The 22,010-nt window shown below is 44.7% G+C and overlaps 1 protein-coding gene across 1 annotated transcript in view; it reads right to left on the bottom strand.

Moving 5' to 3' along the window:
- AFG2A (AAA ATPase AFG2A) overlaps positions 1-22,010 on the bottom strand; it is a 529,963-nt gene that overhangs the window by 451,429 nt on the left and 56,524 nt on the right. Inside the window, exons 7-8 of the mRNA XM_089672180.1 lie at positions 9,799-9,855; positions 3,223-3,346 (exon numbers count right to left, since the gene is read on the bottom strand). Of these exons, the coding sequence (XP_089528306.1) occupies positions 3,223-3,346; positions 9,799-9,855 (181 nt within the window). The remainder of the gene's footprint in view (positions 1-3,222; positions 3,347-9,798; positions 9,856-22,010) is intronic.

The raw sequence follows: 22,010 nt of genomic DNA, 5'->3' as shown, positions 1-22,010 counted from the left end.
AAGATAACGGAATAAATTTTGGCTAAGATTTATGATGAAATATTATTTATTTGCAAAATTTTATTAAAAAACACTTTTTTAAAAAATTTTTGGACATTTCATTTACATAGCAAAAAAAATACAAATCCCAGTGGTGAATAAATACCACCAAAATAAAGCTTTATCTATCTAAAAAAAATGGTAAAAAATTCATTTGGGTACAGTGTTGCATGACCGCGCAATCGTCATTCAAAGTGTAATAGCGCTAAAAGCTGAAAATTGCCCTGGTCAGGAAGGGGGTAAAAGTGTCCGGTCTGGAAGTGGTTAAGAAGGAATGGACTGCCTTCAGGCATACCTGCTTTTAATCTATTCACTGCTATATACAGTGCCTTGAAAAAGTATTCATACCCATTGAAATTTTCCACATTTTGTCATGTTACAACCAAAAACCTACATGTATTTTATTGAGAATTTATGGATAGGCCAACACAAAGTGGCACATAATTGTGAAGTGGAAAGAAAATAATAAATGGTTTTCAACATTTTTTACAAATACATCTATAATATTAGATGTTAATAAATATCTGAAAAGTGTGGCGTGCATTTGTATTCAGCCCTCTGAGTCAATACTTTGTAGAACCACCTTTCACTGCAATTACAGCTGCAAGTCTTTTTGAGGATGTCTCTACCAACTTTGCACATCTAGAGAGTGACATTTTTGCCCATTCTTCTTTGCAAAATAGCTCAAGCTCTATCAGAGTGGATGGAGAGCATCTGTGAACAGCAATTTTCAAGTCTTACCACATATTCTCAATTGGATTTAGGTCTGAACTTTGACTGGGCCATTCTAACACATGAATATGCTTTGATCTAATTCTAAACCAGCAATGGGCAAACTACGGCCCGGCGGACCTTTTAATCCGGCCCACGGATGTGGCTGTCAGGATGTGTGTAGGCGGGGCAGCGTGACGAACGTGAGGGGAGCTAGGCTCCTCTCACAGTCCGCCCTGAAGACCGGATTGGAGCGGGAACACGGCGAGAGGAACGCGCGGAGCAAAGGTAAGTGAATTGACACAGGGGGGACTTGGCTTACTACTTGGGGGGGAATAGTACTGTGGGGGATGAAATACTATATGAGGGATGAATTAATATAGGGGATGAATTAATATGGGGAATTAATTACTATATGGGGGATGAATTACTATGGGGGATGAATTACTATATGGGGGATGAATTACTATACGGGGGATGAATTACTATGGGGGATGAATTACTATGGGGGATGAATTACTATATGGGGGATGAATTACTATATGGGGGATGAATTACTATGGGGGATGAATTACTATATGGGGGATGAATTACTATGGGGGATGAATTACTATATGGGGGATGAATTACTATATGGGGGATGAATTACTATGGGGGATGAATTACTATGGGGGATTAATTACTATGGGGGATGAATTACTATATGGGGGATGAATTACTATATGGGGGATGAATTACTATGGGGGATGAATTACTATATGGGGGATGAATTACTATATGGGGGATGAATTACTATGGGGGATGAATTACTATGGGGGATGAATTACTATATGGGGGATTAATTACTATGCTTACTATGGGGGAATATTACTATACTTACTATGGATGACACATACACATCATTCATCTACTCTTGGTCCGGCCCCCGGGTCCAATATATGAACCCATTGCGGCCCTCAAGTCAAAAAGTTTGCCCACCCCTGTTCTAAACCATTCCATTGTATCTCTGGCTGTATGTTTAGGGTTGTTGTCCTGCTGGAAGGTGAACCTCCACCCCAGTCTCAAGTCTTTGCAGACTCTAACAGGTTTTCTTCTAAGATTGCCTTGTATTTGGCTCCATCCATCTTCCCTTGAACTCTGACCAGCTTCCTTGTCACTGCTGAAGAAAAGCATCCCCACAACATGATGCTGCCACCACCATGCTTCACAGTGGGGATGGTGTGTTCAGGGTGATGTGCAGTGCTAGTTTTCTGCCACACATAGCGTTTATCTTTTTGGACAAAAAGTTCAATTTTGGTCTTCCACATGTTTGCTGTGTCCCCCACATGGCTTCTCACAAAATGCAAACAGGACTTCTTATGGCTTTCTTTCAACAATGGCTTTCTTCTTGCCACTCTTCCATAAAGGCCAGATTTGTGGAGTGCATGACTAATAGTTGTCCTGTGGACAGATTCTCCCACCTGAGCTGTGGATCTCTGCAGCTGCTCCAGTTACCATGGGCCTCTTGGCTGCTTTTCTGATTAATGCTCTCCTTGCCTGGCCTGCCAGTTAAGGTGGATGGCCATGTCTTGGTAGGTTTGCAGTTGCCATACTCTTTCCATTTTTGGATGATGGATTGAACAGTGCTCCGTGGGATATTTTTTTTATAACCTAACCCTGCTTTATACTTCTCCACAACTTTATTCCTGACCTGTCTGGTGTGTTCCTTGGCCTTCATGATGCTATTTTTTGTCTGAAAAACCTCTGACGGCTGTATTTATATTGAGATTAAATTACACACAGGTGGTCTCTATTTAATAATTAGGTGACTTCTGAAGGTAATTGGTTCCATTAGATATTAGTTAGGGGTATCAAAGTAAAGGAGGCTGAGTACAAATGCACGCCACTCTTTTCAGATATTTATTTGTAAAAAAAATTTGAAAAACATTTATCATTTTCCTTCCACTTCACAATTATGTGGCACTTTGTGTTGATCTATCACATAAAATCCCAATAAAATACAATTATGCTTTTGGTTGTAACATGACAAAATGTGGAAAATTTCAAAGGGTGTGAATACTTTTTCAAGGCACTGAATGCTCCAACATGGAGACTCTCAAAGTTTAGAATTAGGACTGCACTTTACAGAGGAGCCTTGGTGAGGCAGTACAGCTTCCACATATAGTTGTAAATGCTGTGCAGCTAAAACTTTTGTTTTTAATGCAAATTGTGTCATTTGTTTGTTTTTTTTTCAGGCTAGTTGGTAAATCGTTTATTTTGCTCATGTATGGCTACCCTGCTTTTTCAGTTCCTTTCTCCTATTACTCTACATGTCTACATGAAAACAGTCAATTAAGTAGTGACAACAATGAGGAATCAAGTATCTTAGACCAAGATGCTTCCTTTAAATCTAAATTTGGCATTTATAAAAGAGTAGAAGGCTAAAAGTGGAACTGCTTCCACTGTATGTGTCTGTCTCATTACAATTCTTACCGAACCAATTCCGTCCATCAGGGTAAGCAAAGAAGCCACAACCCTTTTCTCTACTTCATTTTGCGCTCCTTCTCTTTTTGGGCATAGGGCATCCAGCTCATCAATGAATATAATAGAAGGCTTACTATAAAGATAAGAAAATAAAATAAATGTAACATTTATTGTTGGAACTAATAAATAACATAGCAGTCAGTACTTCTCTGTGTAAAGGTAAAGAAATGATCCATGTTGTATTCTTGTTGTAGCTGCTCTTTGTTAAGCTATACTTTTTAGGCTGATCTTGGCTGAACAGGAGGCCTCCTTAGTAGTCTGATGGCACTGCCTCAAGATAGACTGGGGTATCCCTAGGGGAGCTCTTCTGGATGTTATCCATCTTTTTAATATTCTAAGGGTGAATCTTTTATTAACATAGTAAATTCCTGAAGCAAATAGATAGAAACCAGCTGTATACTACACAAGTACTTAATAGGACATTTGGTTTGATGCAGCAAACACCTACAGTAATTGCACTTTATGGATTTCATATACTAAGCTCTACTGCTCTCCTCATATGTTTTAGAATAGCACATTTTGAACTCAACATCAACAAGAAACATCCTTGTTACAACTAGAGTTAAGCTGAACACAAGTTAAGCTAACCTGTACTTTGATCTTATTGGGAAAGTAACATATTCCCTTTGCTGTAAAGACCCTAAAGTTTATATTTGTCTTTGACTCATTCCCCCACTGTCCTGATCTACTGCTGGTGCATGAAAATATACCTCAGGGTATTTGGGGACCATATTACACCGCCCCTGCCTTAGATCAGGGTTGCAGGGATGGTGAATGGTAAGTAGATATTTTTAGGGTCTTACAGTAAAGGAATCTTTTACTATGCCCATAATGACAAAGCACAGGTTTACTTTAAGTAAATATTTAAATAACATTTGTACTTCATTAAATAATAAGTTTACCTTTGTAAAAAAAATAATAAATGCACATTTTTTGCAGTTAAAAATTGTGCATTTACAATTTTTTTTTCTCCAATACGGGCAGGCAGTTACTGAATGAAAGGAAGCTCAATGGACTGTGAGTGATCACTAGTGCACTCGCAGTTCATTGAGGACTATAAGCCATCAGTTGCAAAGGTTGACAGAACTCTGTGAATGAACAATTGTCTTGGAAATTCGCTTTGAACGAATTTTTCCTTACCGTGAGTACTCGCAGTTGGATGCGCAGAAATCCCCCATAAAGCTGTGCGAACTTTGGTTACCGCGACTGCAGCTTAGCTCCACGATTCCTGCGCCTCCAACTGGTTTAGCTCTGTTGAGATGTGGGGAAAAGGAGCTCTCGTTACCCAGGAATGATCAGGCGACACTCTCAGGTTGCTGTTGGAATTCCCATAGAGACTGCCTCCAATCCCAGCCTCCGGTTTTATTACAAGCACATACACGCCCCCACACACGAGGGTCAGGTCAATCCCCTCCCACAGAACAATGCATAGGGATGTCCATACATGAGAATGAACATCCTGTTTGGAGTGTAGCATTTCCTCTTATCTATACTGGAAGCCAGTTGAATCAGTCCTCCCCTCCCCCATGAGCTCTCGGTGGAGAGCAAACTTCCCATCCTATCAGCTCCTACTAGTATGTCCATTCCCTGTACAAGCATCCCTTAGATTAAACAGTGTCAGTCTGTATCTGAATGGGCCCGATACGATCTTTATTAAAACACATCCATCCAGATTCAGTTCAGGTCGGTAGTGGTTTGTAAGATATACATGAGCCTGGCCATACGAAGTCCATGTGGTACTATGCTGCTGATATGTGGATACAGGCCCGCGGCCTACCGCCGGCGGCATTCTCATCGAATACCGTGGTGGTATACACGCCGGTATATAAGCGCAGATCTGCCATCTCATCCATTACCGAGCTGAGTACTGTAATACATACATTGTAAATGCGCATGGCCTAATTGCAGCCTTCAGAGCTTTAATTAAGTCACACGAGAGACATATGAATAACACTAATATATGACACATTTAAAGTTCAACCTGTAAATACAAAATTTCCATGACATTATGCAGCTGTGTGGGCGGAGCTCTTTTAAAATTGTGACAGTGGGTGCTGGGAGACATTCCCCGGCCTGCTGTCACAGGGAGGGTGGGAACAGGGGAAGGCTGCAGGAGCAGAAACATGTAACATGTTCCACCCTAAAAAAGGGAAGACCATGTAACATATTCCCAAAGGTGAACTTATCCTTTGAGGTATAACTGAAGCAAAACTTTTAGGTGACATTAGCTCTGGTGACTACCAAAGATTGTTCTTACTTTGTTAGGATTTCCTCTCATTTCCTGTTGTGACAATGGGACAGGAAGAAGGGAAATCTCCCCACTGGGGCACAGATTGCAAAAAAAATAAAAACAACAAACTGGCAAGGGTTGTAACCCTTCCTAACTCTATCCAAAACAAAAATAAAAAGTTGTGCCTTCAGTTCTATTGAGTAAGCACAATGCCATAAAGGGGAAGGATAAGGAAGGTATGTATTTCCAGTATTTTAAGAGCTCCTTTACACTTGCTTCAAAATGTGGCATTGGACATGCTTTTTTAAAGCACTCTGAAAGCCAATCAAAGCACCTGTTACTAAATAAAATAGTAAGCTTGCACTTTTTAGGTACTTCAAAGCATCTCCAAAGTCTCCATAAAAGTCTAAGACAAAGCTCGCTAGCAGCACCTACAGCTTTTGAGGGGCTTTTATTCAGTTTTAGCTTTGCTTTGTTTTGGAGGTATTGGAGGTATGAGAAATCCCGGGATGCACTGGGAAACCAACAAGCGAACCAGAAAGATATCATCAGCAGTCACTTTCAGTTCATATGAATATATTCTGGGACTGACGTGCAGACGTAACATCTGGTGGAGCAGCAGGAAGGTGAGTAGGGTCCAGACTGGAGTGGAGCAATTAACAGATGGCACACATGGTGTGCAACATGGGAACGACTATAGCGGAAAGTTAACAGGGACCAGAGAGAGAAGACTAAGCAGCAGAGGTTCAGCAGAGCTGGGGAACCGGGATAGGTGAAACTAGCAGGTGTTACACATGGTGCATAGCGTGGGAGCAATATAGCAGGATGTGAGCGGGGACCAAAGAGAGAGGAGGATCAGCAGAGCTGAGGGTTACTACTGAGGGGGGAACAGCAGGAGATCAGCAAAGCTGGGGGTACAATGAGTGGGGCATCTACAGAGCTGGGGGGTACTACTGAGCAGGGGATCTGCTGATTGAGGGTGCTAATAAGCTGGGGATCTACTGAACAGGGTTACTAATGAGCTGGGGATCTGCTGAGTGGGGGTGCTACTGAGCTGGGGTTCTACTGGGCCCCTTTAAAACAAATAGAAAATCAACACACACAGGGCATTTGCCAGGCTTCATTAAAGCTTCAAAAGAGTATCACCGAAGCATCATCGAAGCATAACCAAAGCATCACAGAAGTATCAAAAACACATCAAAAAAGCATGTTGAAGCAGTAGGCGCTTTAATGTGTGTTAAATTAGAAGCACGTGTTAATGAGCCCTAACTCTTAAAAGCTCTTTGGGCTTGTTTATACTAGCGTCAAAATGTAGCACTTGACATACTTTTTTAAAGCATTCTGAATGCCAATCAAAGCACCTGTCACTAAATAAAACGGTAAGCTTGCAGTCCTGTTTACCTGTTGCGTTTTCTTTGCTTTGCTTCAAAAGCATCTCCAATGCCTCCATAAAAGTCTATGACAAAGCTCGCTAGCAACACCTGCAGCTTTTGAGGGGCTTTTATTCAGCTTTAGCTTCGCTTTGTTTTGGAGGTATTGCAGGAATGAGATATCCCAGGATTCACTGGGAAACCAACAAGCAAACCAGAAAGACATCTTCTGCTGTCACTTCCAGCTCATGCGTATACATTCTGGGAGTGCCTGGTGCAGATGTCACATCTGGTGTGCATTGAGAAGCAGCAGGAAGGTGAGCTGGGGGTTACTACTGAGTGGGGGATCAACAAAGCTGGGGGTTACTACTGAGCGGGGGATCAGGAAAGCTGGGGGTTACTACTGAGTAGGGGATCAGCAAAGCTGGGGATGCTATTGAGTGGGACATCAGCGGAGCTGGGAGTACTACTGAGCAGAGGATCTGCTGACCAAGGGTACTAATAAGCTGGAGATCTGCTGAACAAGGTTATCAATGTGCTAGGGATCTGCTGAAAAGAAGTACTAATGAGCTAGGGATCTGCTAAGTGGGGGTACTGCTGAACTAGGGCTCTACTGGGCCCCTTTAAAACAAATAGAAAATCAACACACACGCGTACAGGGCATTTGCCAAGCTTCAGTAAAGCTTCAAAAAAGCATAATTGAAGCATCACCAAAACATCACTGAAGTGTCAAAAACACATCAAAAAAGCATGTTGAAGCATAGGTGCTTTAATATGTGTTGAATTTGAAGCAAGTGTATATGATCCCTTCTTCTAGTCTTGTGTTCCCATTGCCATGACAGCAGTAGCAGATAAGTCCCTGTAATGCTGAGGGTTAGAGGTTCAACTTTCATTCAGGTTTGCAGAAGATATGTTGAACAGAAGATTGAACAATCGGTTCTCATTTTTGGGGGAGTAAAGGTTCATTAGACAAATTGGAAGCCTTACCCAGTCACCACTGCTCCCCATGTTAGGTTGGTGCTGGCCACCATATAAATGGGACCTTCTTCCACTATACCAACCCCTAAGATCTACAGGACTGGCCTCTATGAAACACATATATGACCCTGAGAGCGCCCCGAACATGCTCAGACATGATGGACTAGCCTCCAACTCTGGGTAGTTTAAAGGCCAGCTGTGGGCCAAACATGAAGCCTCTCCCATCCCCTTCTAAATAGAAGTCCTTGAGGCTCACCAACGTAATAAACTTTGTTTTACAGCTATTGAAACAATAAAAATGCTGGTCTATTAGAAGGAACTCCGATAAGCACAGTACCGGCCATATAGCAACCAATGCCATGTCAGGAAAGTAACCACTTAAGGCCTTGTGTGAATAATATATGCTAAAGGTGACGTTTCTTTTCACCCATCCAATCTGCTTCCTTAAATTCCTTTCAAATCTGAAACGTAGAAATAACAGGTGATTGCAATTTAAAATCAAACCCACCACTCATACATTACAGTTTACGGGACCAAAGTACCTCTACCAGACGTAATACCTAAAAAATGTAAGCCTCTGTGGCCAATTTAGCAGCTTGTTATCGCCGGTTTGACTCAGGCCATCAGGTTCTAGAAGTTTATATTCAGTTTTAGGCCTATCAAGCTGTCATTTAGGATGATAGAATGGAATTGGAGGTCCAACTTCGCCCCCCCAGAGCAGGCACCACAGAGTACTGGCATGTCCTTCACGTTTGGACTCGGTGTGCTTAAGGAGAACCCAATCCTAGGCATGCTCCTTACATCAGACTCAGATACTTCTTCCACTATGGGTCAGTACAGGATTCCTAGAGCTCAGATCTGAAATCCTGATGCTAAGAGGGAAAACACAAGATGGTCTAGACCAGGGGTAGGCAACCTGCGGCCCTCTAACTGTTGTGGAACTACATTTCCATTCTGGACTCCCACCTATCCTTCCAGCCCCAAGTCCAATCTTTAACAAACTCGTGCAGACCCCACCTCCGCAACATCGCCAAAATCCGCACGTTCCTAACCCCAGAAACCACTAAACAGCTCATCCACTCCCTCATCATATCACGACTCGACTACTGCAACTCCCTCCTCACTGGCCTGCCTCGCCGCTGGCTATCTCCGCTTCAGTCCATCCTGAATATGGCTGCCAGACTCATTCACCTTTCCAACCGCTCTGTATCCGCCACCCCCCTCTGCCAATCCCTCCACTGGCTTCCGATTGCCCAACGGATCAAATTTAAAATCCTAACACTGACGTACAAAGCTGTCCACCATACTGCCCCGAACTACATCACCGACCTAATATCCAAGTACCGCCCAACACGCACACTCCGCTCCTCACAAGACCTCCTTCTCTCTAGTTCCCTGGTCTCCTCCTCCCATGCCCGCCTTCAGGACTTCTCCAGGGTGTCACCCATCCTCTGGAACTCCCTGCCCCAACCCATCAGATTATCACCTACTCTCCTCTCCTTTAGGCGCACCCTGAAAACCCACCTCTTCAGGGAAGCCAACCCCACCCCCTGCTAACCTGCCGACCTCCTCCACTCTTCCCACCACTCCATCCCCCACAGCTACCTCCTCCTGTACCACCATCCCCTCCCTCCTAGATTGTAAGCTCCAAGGAGCAGGGCCCTCGATCCCCTCATGTTTTGCATTGTATTGGTATTGTTCTGTCACATGTTCTGTCCCCCTTTGAGCGAACTATTGGCGCTTTATAAATACTGTATAATAATAATAATAACAATATGTGGTGTTCTATCTTCATAAATAAAAAAAAAACTCCCCTTCTTTACGGAATATTGCAGTACACTTTAATCAAGATATGTGAATTATAATGACCCACATTAATAACGATATGTGAATTATAATGACCCAAAAAAAAAAAAAAAAAAAAAAAGGTTGTGGGTAAAGTTTTACCGCTGTGATGCCTCAGCAAATATCTGCCGCAGCCTGGCTTCTGACTCTCCATAATACCTAAAGAAAAAAAAGAAGTAAGCTTGAAAACAGATACCACTATGGTTGCTTTAGCAGCCTAAATTCTCAAGAGTAAAACACCAAAAGCACAATTATGGACTACTCATTAAATCCCAAGGGAGAGGGTGACTCACTAGGCCTAAAAGTTCCAAATATAAACTCGCATTAAATATATCTTGGTATTTCCCATGTGTTAGCTCCCAAAACAACAACAAGGAGCTCATGAGACTGCCTGTGACAGGTAGAAAGAAATGTTTTTCCTTCAGTCATGCATATATATATAGAGCCCACTATGTATTTGCTACAAGATTATAAAAAAAAAAAACTTTCATACAGAAAAATCTAATTGCATACATGAGTTTAGGGTTTATAACTTTGAAATTAGCTTGCCAATTGTCCAGAATTTTGCAGCCAGGGGGATAAATTGCACAAGAAATGGAAAGGATTACTCTAGTTTGTGTGCGGAGAATGTTTTCTAGTATTTGTTTTCATCCAAAAAATTATAATGCATGTAACGTATATCTACAGCAGAATCAGAGTGACTACGTTACCTCAAAAGGGAAACCATATTATTTTACTATATACAATATATTGCCAATAGTATTGGGACACCGCTCCAAATCATTGAATTCAGGTGTTACAATCACCTCCATGGTCACAGATGTGTAAAATCAAGCACCTAGGCATGCAGACTGCTTCTACAAACATTTGTGGAAGAATGGGTCGCTCTTAGGAGCTCAGTGAATTCCAGCGTGGTACCGTGGTAGGTTTCCACCTGTGCAATAAATTCATCCCCAGTCAACTATTAGTGGTATTATAACAAGGTGGAAGCAACTAGGAACAACAGCAACAACAACCACAAAGTGGTAGACCACATAAAATGACAGAGCAGGGTCAGCACATGCTGAAGCGCACAGTGCGCAGACGTCGCCAACAGAGTCCATAGCTAAAGACCTCCAAACTTCGTATGGCCTTCAGATTAACTGCTCAGCGAAGTTGTTACAGCTGCAAAGTGTGGACCAACTCAATATTGAACCCTACAGACTAAGACTGGGATGCCATTAGAGTTCATATGCATGTAAAAGCAGGCCTCCCCAAATGTTTGGCAATATAGTGTGTGTGTGTGTATATATATATATATATATATATATATACACAGTGGGGATCGAAAGTTTGGGCACTCCAGCTAAAAATTTGTATTAATGTGCATAAAGAAGCCAAGGAAAGATGGAAAAATCTCCAAAAGGCATCAAATTACAGATTAGACATTCTTATAATATGTCAACAAAAGTTAGATTATATTTCCATCATTTACACTTTCAAAATAACAGAAAACAAAAAAAATTGCGTCTGCAAAAGTTTGGGCACCCTGCAGAGTTAATATCTTGTACTGCCCCCTTTGGCAAGTATCACAGCTTGTAAACGCTTTTTGTAGCCAGCCAAGAGTCTTTCAATTCTTGTTTGAGGTATCTTTGCCCATTCTTCCTTACAAAATTCTTCCAGTTCTTTGAGATTTCTGGGCTGTCTGTCACGCACTGCTCTTTTAAGGTCTATCCATAGATTTTCAATTATGTTGAGGTCAGGAGATTGTGAAGGCCATGGCAAAACCTTCAGTTTACGCCTCTTGATGTAATCCCCTGTGGATTTCAAGGTGTGTTTAGGATCATTATCTATTTGTAGAAGCCATCCTCTCTTTAACTTCAGCTTTTTCACAGAGGGCATCAAGTTACCATCCAAAATTTGCTGAAATTTTATTGAATCCATTTTTCCTTCTACTCGTGAGATGTTCCCTGTGCCACTGGCTGCAACACAACCCCAAAGCATGATTGAACCAACCCCATGCTTAACAGTTGGACAGAGGTTCTTTTCATTAAATTCTGTGCCCCTTCTTCTCCAAACGTACCTTTGCTCATTCCGGCCAAAAAGTTAAAATTTTAACCTCATCGGTCCACAGAACTTGTTTCCAAAATGCATCAGGCTTGTCTATATGTTCATTTGCAAAGTTCAAACGATGATTTTTGTGGTGAGGATGTAGAAGAGGTTTTCTTCTGATGACTCTTCCATGAAGACCATATTTGTACAAGTATCTCTTTATAGTGGAATAGTGTACCATAACTCCAGTGTCTGCCAGATCTTTCTGGAGGGATCATGCAGTCAAATGTGGGTTTTGAATTGTTTTTCTCACAATCCTGCGAGCTGTTCTGTCTGATAATTTTCTTGGTCTTCCAGATCTTGCTTTAACTTCCACTGTTCCTGATGACTGCCATTTCTTAATTACATTCTGAACAGAGGATATTGACATCTGGAAAAAGGCTTTGCTATCTTCTTACAGCTTTCTCCAGCTTTGTGAGCGTCAACTATTTTCAGTTTCAGTTTTCTAGACAACTGCTTAGAAGAACCCATGGTGCTGATTGTTGGGCCAAGGTCAGATGAGTCTGGGCATTTAAAACCTTTGAGATTGACATAACCTGGTCTTCCCAGACGATGATTGAGAACAATCCATGACACTGGCAGGTCTCAGCTTTGCAAAGGGGGCAGTGCATGCTATAAATTCTGCAGGGTGCCCAAACTTTTGCAGACGCCATTTTTTTTTTTCTGTTATTTTGAAAGTGTAAATGATGGAAATAAAATCTAACTTTTGTTGACATATTATAAGAATGTCTAATCTGTAATTTGATGCCTTTTGGAGATTTTTTCATCTTTCCTTGGCTTCTTTATGCACATTAATACACATTTTAAGCTGGGGTGCCCAAACTTTCGATCCCCACTGTATATATAGTTCTCAGCATAAATGAGTACACCCCAAAAGATCTGTCAGAAAACCTTTACTTTACGTTCAGAATTAACATTTTGTATGGGACACTATACTACAAAATACTCCCACAAATGCAGGTCATTGATTGCAAACAAGATTTGTTAATTTGCACACACAAAGAAGTATATTTCCTAACAAATTCAAATTATTATTATTATCGGGGTGTATTCATGTTGCAAATATGAATACACCCCAATGATAATTAAACAGGTGTCCAGCAGACAGTTGATTATAAAAGGGCGTTACTTAACAAAGAAAACCTCTTCCCATTTCATGCTGTCAGCAATGGCACCTCATGGAAGAGAAATGTCACAAGGCATGAGAAAGAAAATCATTTCTTTCCACAAGAAAGGGGAAGGCTACCAGAAGACCAGCAAAGCTTTACTTATCATTCAGAATACTGCAGCAAAAGTGATACAAAATTTTTACAAAGATGAAACTGCAAGCATCTCACAGAGATCTCCAGGCTGTCCATGGAAGTCAACACCTCGACAGGAGCATCTGCTGATGAGAAGAGCTTAAGAAAATCGCCATGCAAGTTCACTGCTGAAGTTAGCTAAAGAAGTAGAAAGCCAAAGTGGAGTGATTGTTTCCCATGACACAATATGGCATTTGCTGCAGTGGAATGGCATGCATGGGTGTTGCTCACAAAGATAGCCTCTCCTAAAAGCCTATGCATAAAAAGCCCGCATAGAATTTGCCAGGCCCATGCTGAAAAAGAAGACAGCTACTGTGACTCTGTACTCTGAAGTGAACAGTACAAAGAAAAATGCATGGTGCCTTCAGTGAAACATGGTGGTGGAAGTGTCCTTCTGTGGGGCTGCATGAGTGCTGCTGGTGTTGGGAAGCTGCAGTTCAATGATGGTATCATCAATTCACAGATGTACTGCTCTGTATTGAAAGAGAAGATGCTACCATCAGTCCTTGCCCTTGGTTGTCATGCACTTTTCCAACATGACAATGATCTAAAACACACATCTAAAGCCAATGTTGCATGTCTGAAGAAGAACATGGTGAAAGTGATTCAGTGGCCTTACTTTCATGTAATGAGCTAAACAAATGTTCCATAAAATGCAGTTTTGTCAAAATTTTGGAAATCGTTCTTGTATTCAGTGAGATGCTGATTACAATCTTACTTTTCAAAAGGGGTGTACTCATTTATCTGAGCACTGTATATATATATATATATATATAGTTAGTTAGTCATGGCCAAAAATATTGGTACCCCTGCATTTCTGTCAGATAGTCAGATAATGCACCACTTCGCCCAGTAAACTGGTGCAATTACAAATGTTTAGGCATTCTCATGTTTATTTCTTCTGTTTGTATTGGTATGACACAAAAAAGTGGGGAAACAAAAAGCCAAATCTGGTACATTCCATGCAAAACCCAAAAAATGGACTGGACAGAATTATTGGCACCCTCAATTTAATATTTGGTAGCACACCCCTTGGAAAAAATAACTGAAATCAATCGTTTCCTGTAACCATCAATGAGGGACCCTAATGAAGTCACGTGTGCCGTGACGCAACACGTAGGTGACGTGGTGACGCAATATCCGGCGTGGACGCCATCTTAGTGGTCCCAACGAACCCATGCACTAGTACACCCATAGCATGAGGGTTTAAAAAATGCCTGTATTCATCTGACATAATAAGAGTGGAAAATTGGCTTGTTTTTGGATACTTTTACTTATTAAACAGTATTACACTATGGAGGCTCTCTCTTCCATGTCTTAATTATGAGTCCTGTGGGAGTTGGCTGTATTACTCAGACTTAAAGGGGAACCTTGATGTGGTGTTATGCTGCTACCTGAAGGAGTCTGTAAGGGACCGCCTGGCGGTACCACTAGCACTCCACTGAATAGGCGTCCCCAGCGCACGGAATCTAAGTCCCAGGGTGCTTGTTCACCAGGGCCCCTGATGGTGGGGATGGACTTGGAGCCCCCCGAGACCAGGTCGTGGCTACTGGGTGCGTCCGTCAGTGGTAGTGGTATGCGCCAAGGGCTCCCACGGGGAAGAGTCTGATGTGAGGAGGTCAGAAGACCCCACTGCAAGGGATGGATGAGCAAGGTCAGACGGGCCGGGTCGGTAACAGAGAGGACGGCAAGGTACAAGGCAGCGGGCATAGAATGGTCGGGTCACACGCCAGGTCAGCAACAGCAGGTCAAATCCAATCAGGGGCATTCAGGAGAGAGGTCAGGCAAAGCAAGGGTCAGAATAGGAGAAAGCAGCAAGGTCAGGTACAATCCGGGTCAAAACTTACAAGGTACAGGTTCACAGGTTCACAGGATGCAGGGAAGACCAGAAGGCACTGAATGACAGCTCAGGGCCATTTAAATATCCCGCCCTGCGCTGCCATTGGTGCCCAGTGGGCGGCCGCGGCTTCTACTGCGCATGTGCGAACTCGAACGCTGCGGCCGGCCCGGACCTAGTGCCCGTGTCCCTGCACAGGGCGGTGCACTGCGCCTGCGCCGGGACCATCGCGGCGGGGATCGAGGAGATCCCTGACATTGCCCCCCCCCTACGGGCAGCCTCCGGATGCCCACCCGATCTCTCCACCACGGGTGATCGCGAAAAAACCTCCGGACAAGTCTGGGTGCATGGACATTATGGGCTGGTTCCCAAGAATTGTCCTCAGGGCCATAGCCCTTCCATTTTATAAGGAATTGGGTCTGGCCTCCCCTCCTTCGACACTTCAGGATTGTTTCAACCTCAAATTCTTCTTCTCCCTCGACCGTTATGGCTTCCGGCGGTCTAGATTCCCGGTCAGGGAAGGCATCTGGGACCACTGGCTTCAGCAGGGACACATGGAAGACTGGGTGGATCTTGAGCGTGTCAGGAAGGACGAGTTCGTAGGCCACTTCGTTAACCATCCGTTTAATGCAGAAGGGGCCTATAAATTTGGGTCCCAATTTCTTTGACGGGCAAAGCATCTTTAAATTGGACGTCGCTAGCCAAACCTTCTCCCCAGGCCGCAACACCAGATCTCCTCTCCGTTTCCTGTTGAATGCCTTCCTGTAGTCTTCCTGGGCCCGACTGATGGCCTCTTGAAGCTTCTTATTGTTCGCGGAGAAAAACGTTACCACATCTTGCGTTGCTGGTACTGGGCATTCCGAGACCAAATCCGGGAGGAAGACTGGGTGAAAGCCATAGTTGGCAAAGAACGGGGACTGTCCCGTCGCTGAGTGGCGGGCGTTGTTGTACGCAAATTCCGCTAGGGGTAGAAGTGGCATCCAGTCATCTTGAGTAAACGAAGTATAGCATCTTAAGTATTGCTCTAGGGTCTGATTTGTCCTTTCGGTTTGACCATTAGTTTGAGGGTGGAACGCAGAGGAGAGAGACAATTTGATGTCCAGGGCTTTGCACAGTGCTCTCCAAAATCTTGACGTGAACTGGACCCCCCGGTCCGAGACAATGTCTTCGAGGACCCCATGCAGCCTTACTACCTCACGAATGAACACTCGCGCAGTCTCGGCCGCCGAGGGGGTTTTCTTCAACGGGATGAAGTGGGCCATCTTGGACAAGCGGTCCACGACCACCAGGATTGCCGTGTGGTCTAGTGATGGCGGAAGCTCGACTATAAAATCGAATGAGATCTTTTGCCAAGGCCGTTCAGGAATAGGTAAGGGTCGCAGCAGACCCCAAACTTTGTTTCTTGCTGGCTTGTTCTTCTGGCAGGTGATACAGGACCTTACATAGCCCTTACAATCTTTAGCCATGTCTGGCCACCAGAATGAGCGTCGGAGAAGTTCCAGGGTCTTTTCTGGGCCAAAGTGCCCCGCCATCGGGTGGTCATGGCAATGCCCCAAGACCAGGGTTCGGGCTTCCTCCGGCACCACAATTCGATCTTCCCTCCATAGGAGTCCCCCCTTGTTCTGGAGCGGCCCTCCGCCTGGGGTAGAGAAGGTTGTGGATGCCTCCATTAGATTGGAACGAAGGTCCGACTGAAGGGCCAAGAAGTTACCCGAGGACAGGATGGTGTCGGGTACTGGGATCTCCTTGGCGTCCTCGTACATACGTGATAACGCATCTGGCTTAGTGTTCTTTGATCCAGGCCGGTACGTAATGTGGAAGTTGAATCTTGAAAAGAATAGTGCCCATCTTGCCTGTCGCGGGCGTAGACGCTTGGTGGTTCTCAGATATTCTAAGTTCTTGTGGTCAGTAAATATTAAGATGGGGTGCACCGCACCTTCCAGCAGGTACCTCCATTCCTCTAACGCCGTTTTGATCGCCAGTAGCTCTCGATCACCGATATCATAATTCTTCTCCGCTGGGGTAAGCTTCCGTGAGAAGAATGCTACAGGATGGAGCAGTTCCTTGGTGCCTTTCCGCTGGGAGAGGATGGAACCTACCGCATTCTCCGATGCATCTACTTCCAAGATATAGGGCAGGGCGGCGTCTGGGTGACCCAAAATGGGTGCTGAGGTGAACAGCTTCTTCAAGGCTTCAAAAGCTTCCTGCGCCTCTGGTGTCCATCTGAACCGGGTTCCCAGCTTGGTTAGCTGAGTAATGGGGGAGACCAGACCCGAGAAGTTCTTGATGAACTTCCGGTAAAAATTTGCAAAACCGATGAATCGTTGGACGCCTTTCCTGTCCGTGGGTTCAGGCCAATCCAGTATTGCAGCGACTTTCTGGGGATCCATCGCGACCCCCGCGGTGGAGATAATCAGGCCCAAGAAGGCAATGCTGGATTGTTCAAAACAACATTTCTCTGCCTTGGCGTACAACCCATGCTGCCGCAATCGCCCCAATACCTTTGCTACATGTATTCTGTGTTCCCCCAAAGACGGGGAGAAAATCAGAATGTCGTCTAAATAAACGATAACAAAGACATCCAGAAAGTCCCTAAAAATATCATTCACAAAGTGTTGAAACGTGGCCGGAGCATTACACAACCCGAACGGCATGACCAAATATTCAAAATGGCCGAAGCGGGTGCGGAAGGCCGTCTTCCACTCGTCCCCCTCCCTTATGCGAATCAAGTTGTACGCCCCCCTCAGATCCAGCTTTGTAAAAACCACTGCTGTTTTTAAACTTTGGAACAACTCTGGTACTAACGGCAGTGGGTAACGGTTCTTTATCGTGACCCTGTTCAATTCCCTGTAATCGATACACGGCCTTAAGGTTTTGTCTTTCTTTTCAACAAAGAAAATTCCCGCCCCCGCCGGTGAAGTGGAGGGGCGGATGAACCCCTTCTGGAGGCTGTCCTCGATATATTCCTTTAGGGCCCCCAATTCGAGCTCTGAAAGGGGGAAGATTCGCCCAAAAGGAATTTCTGAACCGGGTAACAGGTCAACGGGACAGTCATAAGGGTGGTGGGGGGGTAGAGTATCGGCTCCCCGTTTGCTGAACACATCTAGAAACTCATGGTAGACTGCAGGGATTACTTGTTTTAATTCAGCTTCCCCCTCAGAGCACAGGAGGATTTGGGGGACCCCCGGGCCCGAAGTGCGGCAGTATACCCGACAGTATGGGGAAGGGAATGAGATTACTCCGGTCTCCCAGTCAATCTGGGGGTTATGGGCCCGTAACCATGGGAGCCCCAGAATGACTGGGAAGAGGGGTGAAGCTATAGCATCCAGGCAGAGGAGTTCCTGCTGGTGGCCGGCAATGACAGTGGTGATGGAGGGGGTTTCCTGGTTCACTACCCCCGATTTTATTCAGGAATCGTCGGCCAAATAAATATTGAACCCCTTCTGTTTAAATTGGAGAGGAATACCCTGCTGGTGAGCAAAATTAATGTCCAAGAAGCAGCTGCATGCCCCCGAATCAATTATGGCCGATACTTCCACGGTCCTTTCTGGAAGCTGAAAGGAAAGGGGCACCACTAAGTATTGGGATGGACCAACATTGCCAATGGATAAGGAAGAAGAGGTGCACTTACTCAGTTTCTGCGGGCAGGATCGTACCATATGACCAGCTTCACCACAGTAGAGGCACAGGTTCTGGGATCGTCTGCGCTGATGTTCCTCTGGAGATAGTTTAGGCCGTGCCAGGCCGAGTTGCATGGGTTCAGGGATATCTCCAGGTGGCCGGTTCTGGATGTTTGGCCTAGGTGCTTGACTGGGACCTTGCAATGACCCCCAGGGATTTCCATGACCCTGGCCGGACCTCTCAAACCTGCGTTCCCGCAGTCTACGGTCAATTTTAATAATCAGTGCTATTAAGTCCTCTAAAGTCTCAGGCACCTCCACCCGGGTGAGCTCATCTTTCAGGCCTTCTGATAGGCCTATACGGAACTGATGCAGGAGTGCGAACTCGTTCCAGCGTGTGTCCCCCATCCAGCGCCTAAACTCAGACGCGTACTCCTCCGCCGCTCGGCGGCCTTGCCGGAGCGTGTACAAAGTAGCTTCAGCAGAAGCTGCCCGCTGTGGGTCATCATAAAGGATGGCCATTGCATCAAAAAAATTGTCAACCGAACTAAGGTGAGGGTCAGTTTTCCCCGTAATCGGTGGGCCCAGTCTTGGGGTTCACCCTGCAGGAGGGAGATGACGAACCCCACCTTCACGGATTCAGTCACGAAGGTCCGGGGTTGTAACTCAAAATAGAGAAGACAGGACTCGCGAAATGATCTGAAGCGTGTGCGGTCCCCGTGAAAATGTTCCGGTAAGGGTACTCGGGGTTCGGCCGCCGGGAGTGGTGCGGATGCCCCAGAAACCAGCACAGGGGCTGCTACGGCTGGGGGTGCGGGGACCGCGGCCTGTGGGGCAGGAACGGATATAGTGCAGGTCTGGAATTGGGTTTCAATCTGCTGACATCTATCCTGCAGGGCCGATACGGCCTGTGTCAAATTAGACAGGTGCCTGCAGATCTCCTCAAGCGGCGAGGGCCCTCCTCTAGACTCAGTCATGGCCTTCTGGTACTGTAAGGGACCGCCTGGCGGTACCACTAGCACTCCACTGAATAGGCGTCCCCAGCGTACGGAATCTAAGTCCCAGGGTGCTTGTTCACCAGGGCCCCTGATGGTGGGGATGGACTTGGAGCCCCCCGAGACCAGGTCGTGGCTACTGGGTGCGTCCGTCAGTGGTAGTGGTATGCGCCAAGGGCTCCCACGGGGAAGAGTCTGATGTGAGGAGGTCAGAAGACCCCACTGCAAGGGATGGATGGATGGATGAGCAAGGTCAGACGGGCCGGGTCGGTAACAGAGAGGATGGCAAGGTACAAGGCAGCGGGCATAGAATGGTCGGGTCACATGCCAGGTCAGCAACAGCAGGTCAAATCCAATCAGGGGCATCCAGGAGAGAAGTCAGGCAAAGAAAGGGTCAGAATAGGAGAAAGCAGCAAGGTCAGGTACAATCCGGGTCAAAACTTACAAGGTACAGGTTCACAGGATGCAGGGAAGACCAGAAGGCACTGAATGACAGCTCAGGGCCATTTAAATATCCCGCCCTGCGCTGCCATTGGTGCCCAGCGGGCGGCCGCGGCTTCTACTGCGCATGCGCGAACTCGAACGCCGCGGCCGGCCCGGACCTAGTGCCCGTATCCCTGCACAGGGCGGTGCACTGCGCCTGCGCCGGGACCATCGCGGCGGGGATCGAGGAGATCCCTGACAGAGTCCATTAAAAGGGATATCGCATTTGGAGGATCCAGGGGTGATCCAAAAGCTATTTGGCCCATTGGATCACGGTAAGGAAGTGAGGAGGCAATTCAGATATTTTGGGATATATCACCAGCGGCTGTAGTGCACATCCACAGCACCATCTGCATGTTTATGATTTGTGGAACACCTGTGTTTATATGCACTAATCTTTTTGGATTTTTTTGGACTTTTTTCGTGTGTTGTGATTGATACATCTACATTAGTTCTATTGTGTGATTTACATTATGTTGGGGTATATTATCTTTTAGGATGAGATTTTGACATTATTATATGTTATATGTGATTTTTTGAAGCACTGTTCACTTTGTTAGTATAATTTATCCCCCAGTGCTGGGATCACTTGTTTATTAATCACTGATTGTGTTTGATCAGTCACTGATTTTTGATATATCCCCCAGTGCTGGGATCACTTGTTTGGTTTTCACTGACTTTTATGATCAGTTACTGATCCTAATTAAGGGTCGGGTTAGTTGTGAGCACATTTATTGTATAAATATATCACATTTGGATATATTTTATGATCACTATTTTTTTCACTTTGGTTTGTCACTTTTTGGATCCCAAAAGGGATCAAGGTACTATTGAGAGATCACTCAGATTTATTGGGATTAGATCATTATTTGTGATATTATTACAGTTTTGTATATTTTTATATGCGTTATTCATATATTAATATTTATTTATGTCTTGAGCGCTACACCATTTATTTTTGATTTAGTATTTATCACTTTTATGTAATAGGTGTGGGTGTTAGCTGCTGCCATTTAATTAATTTATTGTATTTCATTTTGAATTGCTGTACACTTCCTTAGCAGAGAAGGTATATATTATTTATAATGCTACATACCTGCTTTGCACAGTGCTGCTGTGCAGTCATGTGACCTCCTTACACTTTCCTTCCTGATTCAAGAGCGTTCAGTGGGAGGGGCTGAGATTCCCTTCTAACATATGCAAGATGGCAGAGGAAGGACACGAGACTGCACAGCAGCACTGTGAAAAGTATGTAGTACACACACTGTGCTAAACAGAGTCCTAAAACAAAGAGGATCAAAGTAATTAATAGATGTTTCTTTACAAGCACTGGAGCAGCTGCAGAGAAAAGTATTACTTAAAGCAGGAGGGGAAGAGAGGGGAGGGGGCGTGTAGACTTTTTATATCCACTGTATATGTTTAAAAAAGTTGCTACAGTACCCATATCTGAGACAAATGTGCCTGCGTGCTCAGCAAAGTACAAATAAAGATATGTATAATAGAAAAGATAAGCACTCACCACACTTGAAACTGTGTGTATAGCTACATATATATACACTCACCGGCCACTTCATAAGGTACGCCTTGCTGGTACCGAGTTGGACCCCATTTTGCCTTCAGAAGTGCCTTAACTCTTCATTGCATAGATTCAACAAGGTGTTGGAAACATTCCTCAGAGATTTTGGTCCATATTGACATGATAGCATCACGCAGTTGCTGCAGATTTGTTGGCTTGCACATCCATTATGCTAATCACCCATTCTACCACATCCCAAAGGTGCTGGATCCCAAAGGTTGGATTGAGATCTGGTGACTGTGGAGGCCACTGGAGTACACTGAACTCATTGTCATATTCAGGAAACCAGTTTGAGACGATTTGAGCTTTGTGACATGGTGCATTATCCTGCTGGAAGATGCCATCAGAAGATGGGTACACTGTAGTCATAAAGGGATGGACATGGTGAACGATGATACTCAGGCACGCCGT

This window comes from Staurois parvus, unplaced genomic scaffold (assembly GCF_062004578.1).
Source record: "Staurois parvus isolate SC_StPar_1 unplaced genomic scaffold, SC_StPar_1.0 ptg000122l, whole genome shotgun sequence".
Classification (NCBI taxonomy): Eukaryota; Metazoa; Chordata; class Amphibia; order Anura; family Ranidae; genus Staurois; species Staurois parvus.
Note: the sequence above shows the minus strand (reverse complement) of the source record. Positions and strands in the feature narration are given on the sequence as shown.